Source organism: Helobdella robusta, assembly GCF_000326865.2.
Source record: "Helobdella robusta unplaced genomic scaffold HELROscaffold_30, whole genome shotgun sequence".
NCBI classification, from domain to species: domain Eukaryota; kingdom Metazoa; phylum Annelida; class Clitellata; order Rhynchobdellida; family Glossiphoniidae; genus Helobdella; species Helobdella robusta.
Window position 1 is genome coordinate 1116451 of NW_008704502.1, and position 9735 is coordinate 1126185.

At 35.2% G+C, this 9735-nt stretch overlaps 3 protein-coding genes across 3 annotated transcripts in view; all 3 read left to right on the forward strand.

Moving 5' to 3' along the window:
- Positions 1-384: 384 nt before the first annotated feature.
- HELRODRAFT_81280 (hypothetical protein) lies at positions 385-1533 on the forward strand (the record flags this gene model as incomplete). Its single annotated transcript, XM_009022019.1, has 4 exons — positions 385-518; positions 802-839; positions 966-1093; positions 1195-1533. The coding sequence occupies 4 exons, from the start codon at positions 385-387 to the stop codon at positions 1531-1533; spliced, it is 639 nt and encodes a 212-aa protein (XP_009020267.1).
- Positions 1534-6824: 5291 nt separating this feature from the next.
- Positions 6825-8131, forward strand: HELRODRAFT_123548 (hypothetical protein; the record flags this gene model as incomplete). Its single annotated transcript, XM_009022020.1, has 4 exons — positions 6825-6923; positions 7048-7115; positions 7383-7519; positions 8010-8131. Coding segments are annotated over 4 exons (426 nt in total), but the record flags the coding sequence as incomplete, so codon positions are not given.
- A 342-nt stretch (positions 8132-8473) lies between these two features.
- HELRODRAFT_174573 (hypothetical protein) overlaps positions 8474-9735 on the forward strand; it is a gene marked incomplete at both ends in the record, with an annotated part of 1409 nt that continues 147 nt past the window's right edge. Inside the window, 4 exons of the mRNA XM_009022021.1 lie at positions 8474-8609; positions 8840-8931; positions 9206-9569; positions 9665-9735. The exon at positions 9665-9735 is cut by the window's right edge and continues 147 nt beyond it. Coding sequence (XP_009020269.1) covers positions 8474-8609; positions 8840-8931; positions 9206-9569; positions 9665-9735 — 663 coding nt within the window. The remainder of the gene's footprint in view (positions 8610-8839; positions 8932-9205; positions 9570-9664) is intronic.

Genomic DNA, 9735 nt, shown 5'->3' on the forward strand with positions numbered 1-9735 from the left:
GCCAATCTGTAGACGCTGCCATCGGCGCTTCTGCGGCTGGTGTCTCTGGCTTGGCTGCCAGTGGTAGTGCTAGCGCTGCTACTGCTCTTAAGAGTGCTTCTAGTGCTGTTAAATCGGTTGGTGTTGATGTTGTTGTTGATGCTTACGTTATAAGGAGTGTCTGATGGTGATACGTACATGTGGTAGAACAATTAAACTATTATATTTTTTACACTTTATCCATTTATCCATCATTTAATTCTACCACAGGAAACAGATGATAAATCCTTGATACATCAGCTGCAACAACAGCAGCTGCTGCAACAACAACAGCAACAACAACAGCAACAACAACAAAATGCTGCCAGCAACAACACTAACGGCGGCAGCACTGACACGAAGGTGATGACGCCAACTTCACGGGAAGCTAGTCAGTGGTGCGATGTGGGCATTATTAAGAGTACGTCATTTGTGGTGACATACTACAATCTGACCTCTGATCTCTCAACGGGCAGTGGGGATGTTAGTTCTGAGTTGCTGTCGTTCGAAAATAAAGACGATGATGATGTTGCTGTTGTTGTTCGTAATGTTGTTCGTAATGTTGTTGATGATGAGGGCAATGATGTTCCTACTTCTTAATGATGTTCTTTTTGTTGACGGTTCGTTGAAATAATGAAATAAAAAGTTAACTTGCTTTATATATGTGCTAATGTTTAAATAAGTTCTGAATAATATTCATGATAACAGTTATAAATAATGATAATTATTATTATAATTGTAAAAAAAACTTGTGTAGGATATAGATGTTGTTGGGCTGAATAGCAATAATTCAGGTGCCAAAAGACAGGATCTCTTACCAGGTCTGTGTTTCTTGCTTACTCATATTTGTTATAATGGGAGATTTAGTGGCTATTGTAGTGGCCATTGCTGTTTTTCAGTTTTACAGTAAAGATAATTCTCTTCATCATCCCTTCATTCAAAACTAGGCACAGCCTACAAATTTAGAGTGGCAGCCATAAATTCCTGTGGTAGGGGTCCATTCAGTGAGGTCACAGCATTTAAAACCTGTCTGCCTGGCTTTCCCGGAGCTCCATCGTCTATCAAGATCAGTAAGGTTAGTTGGTTTGTACACTCTGTCTACATTTAAACGTACACAAAAGCACGGGTACACATATTCGCACATACAAAACATGTATACTGTAACATACAAAACAGAGTACAGAAGGCACCCACCTATCGTGGGATCCACCACAGAACACTGCTGGAAACATTCTTGAGTACTCTGTATACCTTGCTGTCAAAAACGAACAATCATCCAACCCTAACGTCACTAAAGTCGCCCAAAATCCTAGCTCAGGCGCCAGCCAGCTGGCGTTTGTTAGAGTATACTGCGGTCCTAATCCTCAGTGTGTTGTGGCAAATTCTAGCTTAGTGACTGCCCACATCGACTATACAACTAAACCGGCTATCATATTCAGGATTGCTGCTCGTAATGAAAAGGGCTATGGCCCAGCTACTCAAGTTCGATGGCTGCAAGGTTCGTTTGTTGGATAAGTGATTGGTTGATTGGTTGAATGTACATGATTTGATTGATTGTGATTGATTGATAAATGCATATAAGTAGGCTATTTATTGATTAACCTTGACCTTCACGTAGATAATTCGAGTGGGGCTTCACCGAAAAACCCAACCAAGAGGATGTCACAGGATATGTAAGTTCTAATAGTTTCCATGGTGATGGTGATTGTGATGATGATAGTGATGATGATGATAGTGATAGTGATGATGACAATAATTATAATGTAGGCTAGCCTGGTAATGGTTGTGATGATGTTGATTATGATGGTGATAAAAATTCTATTGGTTTCGATGATAATAATGATGACGATGATGCTATTGAGCATTGGGATTCGGGTGATGATGAAACTGATTAAAAATGATGGTGACTTTGTGATCACTACTTATTAATTAATTAATTTGTTTATTTCTAGGCCATCTAGTGCTCAAAGCAAAAGAAACAAGCTAGACGTTGATTAACAGATGATGGTGATGATTGTGATGATGGTGATTGTTATGTAAATAATGATGACAGCTAAACTGATGATGATGGTGGTGGTGTTGATAGTATTGATTAAAATAAGGATGATAGTGATGGTGATGATGAAGTGAAGCAACAGAATTTTCTAATTTTTCTCCTTGTATTTTTAATGCCATAAAACCCTGTTTAAAGATTTTCCCTCATGTGTATATACATGAGGGAAAATATATATATGAGTATATAGGAATAATAATAATTAATTAATTAATTATAACAATATTAATTATTATGGATAAATTATGATTCTGAGGACGATACTTAATGAAAATGATGAGTATTCAATTTGATGATAATTACAATGGCACGGAGTACTTAGTTATATAGTTTCTGTTCTGATGCGTGTGTGTGTGTGTCACACAGTACATATTACAGTATATGGACATGTAAATACTACCACTTTGAAACGTTCGGTCATATTACTCCTACCACTTTTACCCCCCTGACAAAAAATAGCAAACAATGTCTTGATAAATTTTATTTCTGTTACTTTGTTTTCAGCTTTTCAACGAAGAAGTGATGAAAAATTACGCTTGTTTTACTGAATAATAAATAGAGGAACAATCTCATTCAATATCTTCGTCAAATTTGTAGGAATTAAACTATGGTACAGTAATATACTTATATGTGCAAACAATAAAATAGAGGAACAATCCCATTCGATATCTTCGTCAGCCAGATTTGTAGTATAGGAATTAAACTATGGTATAGTATACTTATACTTGTGCAAACAATCTCACTCTGTCCCCGTCAGATTTATAGTATAGGAATTCAATTTATTCAGCAACAAAGCATGGAGACACAGAAGCTCAAATGAGCTTGTACGGCCACCCAACCCAAACTATGGACTACGGTATAGTAATATATTTTTACGTGTGCAAACAACGATGACGACGATAATGACGCAGTGAAGCTGTTGAGAACAAGACAAGAATAAAAGAACGCGCGCTACATAAATGTTTTTTTCTGTTTTTTGTTTTACTATCTTCTGTTTTGCTCACTTCATATCCGTCTGCTAATTCCACTTCCTGATTGAAATTACCACTTACACGTCTCCAATGACCCGGAATCTAAAAAAGAAAAATATATTTGCTCCCTTTTTCTTCTCTCTCTCTCTCCCTCCTCTCTCTCTCTATCTCTCTCTAACTTTCCCTTTTCTCTTTATATATTTGATATATATATGTATGTATATATGTATATATATATATATATATATATATATATACACATAAATGAATAATTTTCCCAACCTTCTCTCTCTCCCTCCCTCTATCCTATCTTTAGCTTTTCATTCTACTTTAGCTATCTCTGATCTGTTATCTATACATCTTTTATTATGTTCTTCATCTACTATCTTCATCTCAATCCATCTACTCTATCGAACTATCAATTCGTACAATCCATGTACACGCGCATTCTTTATAAACACAGTACCTATTACTAGTAGTATTATTATAATGAAGAGTTGAAAATACATGCGTAATTGAATGTGGCGAAGAAGAAAGAATGAAATGATAGATTGATAGAATGAATGATTGATGGACGGACGGTCGCATGCGAAAGTATGCGTGTGTTTATTTGTATGTATGTTTGTATGCATGTGTGAATGTATGTTTGTGTGTGTGCGTGCGTGTTTCTGTACTTTTCAAAAATACTGTTCCTTCTGCAGCAATAAAAACAACAACTACTGCTGCTGCTACTACTACTACTACTACTACTACTACTCTACTACTACTACTAGTAGTAGTACTACTACTACTACTTCTACTACTACTAAAACAGCAAATTGCATTATGTTATCACTACTGCCATTTTTTGCGTTACTGGGTTCAAAATGTTCAGAATGCGACGTTTTGATGATGTGTATGTGTGTGTGTGTGCGTGTGTATATTTGTGTGTGTATATGCATGTGTGTGTATGCATGTGTGTACGTATGTGTGCATGCATTAATATGTAATAAGTATCAGATGTATTTCGTGCAAAAAATTTAAAAAAAAAAATCGTCATCGTAAGACGAAGGGAGTTTTTTTGCAGTTGTTGTGTGTATTTGTGTAAGTATGTATGTGTGTATGTTTGTGTGTATGTATGTATGTATGTATGTATGTATTTATGTATGTATGTATGGATGTATGTATGTATGTATGTTTGTGTGTATGTATGTATGTATGTGCGTATGTATGTATGTTTGTGTATGTGCGTATGTTTGTGTGTGTATGTATGTATGTATGTATGTGTAGTGATGACAAATTATCCTATATGTCCCTAATTAAATTTCCACGTCCGCTAAAATTGCTCTGAATTGGTTTGTTGTTATTATTATTATTCTTGCTTTCTCCATCTACTACCATCTTTATTTTTATTATTATTTTCATTGGCAGTATCACTAGTAGTAGCAGCAGCAACAGTAGCAGCAGGAGTAGTACTTGTAGTTATGTATATATGTATATATATTCGCAAATCTAGACAACTTTGTTTACATTTTAGGAGTTTAAAATTTTTACCTAATAGATCCGCTACTGTATTAAATAATATATATATTATATATATATATGTGTGTGTGTGTGTATGTATGTGTGTTTGTTTGTCTGTGTTTGTGTGTCTGTGTTATACAGACACACTTAAGAAATCCATTGTTGACCGCCTATGTCTTCTGCCGCTCACCTGATTTATGATACGTCACCCACACACACGCGCACACACACACACACACACACACACACACATATATATATATATATATATATACAGATATATACATATATAAAGATATATATATATACGTTGAAAAAATATATATTAGTATCTTCTAGGCGTAGTAAATTAGTAATTTTTTTACAAAAATATGTAGTAATAATACTCAATAATAATAATAATAATAATAATAATAATAATAATAATAATAAGGAGAAGAAGAAGAAGAAGGATATTAATAATATATGTTTGTCGGTTTAAATGCAATTAAGTCAGTGATAAATATGAAATAATAATAATAATAAACACAATACTACTATTACAATTACTACTACTACTACTACTACTACTACTATTACTACTACTACTGCTACCATTACTACTACTACAAAACTACTACTACTACTACTGCTACCATTGCTACAAAACTACTACTACTAATAATAATAATATAATAATAATAATAATAAGAATACCAAATAATCACGGAAACGAAGTTGGTATACGACTAGCAAATGTTATAATGATATTTCTTGTATTCGTATTCCTTGCCCCGAGTGTCGTAATCGTTGGCGGAATTAATAACAACAATTATTATGACGACGAGTCAACTGGATTTCGAAATAATTTAGGTTAATATATTTTTTTTATTATTATTTTTTAATTTTTTAATTATTTAACTATTGTATCGATTCGCCCCTTCACTATTTGTTCATTCACCCATCATCCATCCATCTATCCATTCATTCATCCATCCATTTATCCGTCAATCCATCTACCAATCCAATCAACCAACTATCCATCCATCCATCTATCTTTCGGTAATAATAATGATGATTCAGTTTACAAAATGAAATAAATTTCCTCAAAAAAATTTACTTTATTTTCGTTTTTTATAAATGCCTTATCTCGCCATTTTTTTCTATTGCTTTCTCTCTGTCTGTCTGTCTGTATGTTTCTCTCTTTTTCTTTCTTTCTCTCTCTCTCACTTTCTTTCTCTCTCTCTTTACATGTGTAAATTTGACGTTTTTAAAGTTAGAATACTTAAATAGGCAACAAACAGAGAGTTAAACATTTAAGTCGCCATGACGTAAGTTAAGCTGGCCGCTAAGTGAATGTGTCATTTGTGGTAGTAGTAGTAGGAGCAGTAGTGGTGGTAGTAATAGCAGTAGTAGTAGTAGTAGCAGTAGTAGTAGTAGTAGTAAAAGTAGTGGTATTAGTAGTTGTTTTTTTGTAGTAATTGTAGTAGAAAGAAATATCAATAATTTTTTGTTTTTTAGTTACAATAAAATATGTCTTTTTTATTATTATTATTATTATACACATACGTGCATACACTTACACACGTACACACACATACATGCATACACACATAAACTCACACATACACACACATACATACATACACATATATACACTTAAGTATAACAATATTTGTGTATAAAATATACATAAATGTCAACAGATTTGCATCCTCTAGTTTACATAACACTTTACTTTTTGGATAAACATACATATATAGAAACACATACACAGATATAAATCCACACGCACGTACACATACACACACAAACACATACACACATAGTACATATAAACACGCACATATATATGCAAACACACATGCACTTTTATCACATACACACGTAGAAAAATGTTTGTGAATGTGTTTGTACATGTAGAAATGTAATTATTTTTATTATTATTATATCTTCCTATTATTATTATAAATTATTTTTATTATTATTATTATATTTATTATTATTATTGTTGTTGTTGTTATTGGAAAACCATTGAAAATTAAGTGCGGTTATCTTTTAAGTATTGTGTGTGTGTGTGTGTGTGTGTGTGTCTGTAGTATGTGTGTGTGTGTGTGCGTGTGCGTAGATTATTGTTTTATTTTTTTTATATACAGCCAGAGATGGAAAGAGATTCGCGGCGATGAACAACTTGTTTGACAAAGGTTTGATCGTAATAATAACAATGATAAAAATAATAATAATAAATAATAATAATAATAAATAATAATAATAGTAAGTAATAATAATCAGTACTCGGTCTAGAGCCCAAACTGGACAGTGCTTTCTCCAATGTGACGGTCATCATTGGCCAGACGGCTCTCCTGCTGTGTTCAATAGAAAACCTCGGAAAGTATAAGGTGAATGGATGAATGAATGGATAAATGAATGAATGGATGGATGGATGTGAATGGATAGATAAATGAACGAATGAATAAATGAGTAAATTAATTAATTAAAAAAAATGACTGAACGATTGTAAAGGTAGCATGGTTAGACTCGAATTCCATAACGCTGACTTACGAGGAGAGGAGGATCGTGGACGATTCAAGGTTCTAATAACATCATCATCATCACCACCGCCAACACGAACATCATCATTATCACCACCACCACGAACATCGTCATCATCACCATCACCACGGTCATCATCATCATCATCACCACCACCTTTATCATCAACAACAACAACAGCATCTTCATCGTCATCATCACCACTATCATCATCAACAACAGCATCATCATCATCTCTACAATCATCATCAGCATCATCATTCTCATTTCTCGCCGTAATAACTCCCCCCCCCAAAAAAAACCAGATTTGCCATTGAGAGGCCCAACGTTGAAAACTGGCATCTTCAAGTCAGAGAGGTGAGAATGTCAGACGCCGGCCAATACAGGTGCACCGTTAATACGTACTTAGTTAAGAGGAAAGTCGTTCATTTATTTGTTAATGGTTGGTGCGTTTTCGTGTGTGTGCGTGTGTAATGTGTGTGTGTGCGTGTGTGTGTGTGTGTGTGTGTGTGTGTGTGTGTGTGTGTGAGTGTCTCTACTTTCTTTCTCTCTCATTATTTATTGCACACCTATGCTTTTTATAAAAGAAGTTTAATTGATAATTCGTTCTATATTATAACTTTTAATTTACATATTTTCTATTTTTGACAGGAGGTTCAATCTAAAAATACATACATACAATTCATCTTCTCGCTCAATCAACCATCAATTTTTTTGTTTTTCATTCATTTATTAAATTTATTCATTCTTTCGTTCGTTTGTTCATTCGTTAATCCATTTGGTCGTTCCTACATCCATCACATCCATCAATTTATCCATCCAGCTGTTCGTTTATTCATTCGCCTGCCATCCATACTTCAATCCCTCACTCATATATTCATTAATTTATTCATCCATTATTAACTCATTTATTCACTTTTTCATTCATTAAGTCCCGCCCACAATTTTGGGCCCCTCTCCCAGCAAAGAAATCATCGTAGTCCACGAGGGGGCCAACTTAACGATCGCATGCAACGCCACCGGAAGTCCACAGCCGGAAATCACGTGGTCGCGTAGGTCCCTACTACTACCAGAAGTTAATAATGATGACGTCATAGGTGGAGGGTTGGCGGCGGATCAGGAGGAGGAAGAGAGGTGCGCGGGTCTGGGTGAGTTTGGATTCCTCGGCCATTTGTTTCTAACTGTTACTTAATTAAATTTAACTGAATGAATGTAGATGAACATATACATCGATGAGTGAATGAGAGAATGAAGGAGTGAATGAATGAGTAAATGAGTGAATAAATGAATGAGTGAATGAACGAACGAAGAAACGATCGAATGATTTAATGGTTCTATGGATGAAGATGGATAAAAATGGATGAATGAATAGAAAGTCAGGCAAACCAATTAATGAATGAACTGCCCTGACGGTTTAGGGGGGATCCAGTTGATCCGTAGAGTTACACGCCATTGTTCCGGAATATACACGTGCACGGCAAGCAATGGCGTGGGACGACCGGCTGTCAAGTACTTCAGGATCTTTGTGGCTTGTAAGGGAATGACGATGAAGATGATGATGAAAATAGTTGTGATAATGATCATAATTATCGTGTTGATGATGATGACGATAATGGTTTTTTGTAATGGATGATGATGGTTTTAGTTATCTTAATCATCATCATTACCCTCGTTGTCATCGCCAACATCACAACGTTATTATCATTCTTATCTCTATCACAATCATCATCATCACCGCCAACATCATCATCATCGTCACCAGTTCCTCCAAAGGTGAAGGTCGTCAATAGAAAGATCAGCCAATCAAGAGGCAGGGAGACAATATTGGAGTGCAGGGTTTTCGCCTACCCACAAGTCTGATTGGCTTAATTTTTTGTTGTTGAAATAGTTCATTTTGTGTTTTTTTTGAGATTTAGTTAAGAAATGTCTGAGTGAATTGTATTGATCCTAGATTAAATTTTGTAATTGCTGATTAATTGGTCAGCTAACCAACTAATTAATCACTCTCACAGCACCAAAGTGCACAGATACGTACACACACACGCACACACACACGCAAACAAACACCTACACACACGCACACAAACAAACACACGCACACAAACATGTACACAATTTCTCATTCAAGGCAACTGCAGTTTGGGAGAAGAATGGCGAAACGATCTCGAACACGAGGATGCGAAGCGTCGAACTTTATTACGGGAGCTCGGAGACCATTTCGTCCCTGAAATTCCCCGAGAACCTTGGACAAGAAAATTCAGCGTTTGAATCCAACTATCCGGATATGGACGCGGGACCGAATTTGTCCGCCACGGGACCGAATTCACTCCCACTGGATTCGAAACTGTCCACAACGTATTACGTAACGTTGAGTTTAAGGATTATGATCATTGGAGAGAATGATTACGGATTGTATACTTGCTCGGCTAAGAACCAGTTGGGACAGGATGCCGATACTACACTCTTATATGGTTGGGTCAGGGTTGGGGCTCGTTCGTTCATTCATTCATTTACTCATTCATTTATTCATTCATTCGTTCATTCAATCAATGAATCATTTATATTTTTTCATTTATTTTCGAACTAGAAATGAAAAAGAAATATTCGCCATCATCATCATCTTCGCCATCATCGTCATCACTATCTCTAAAATTAACG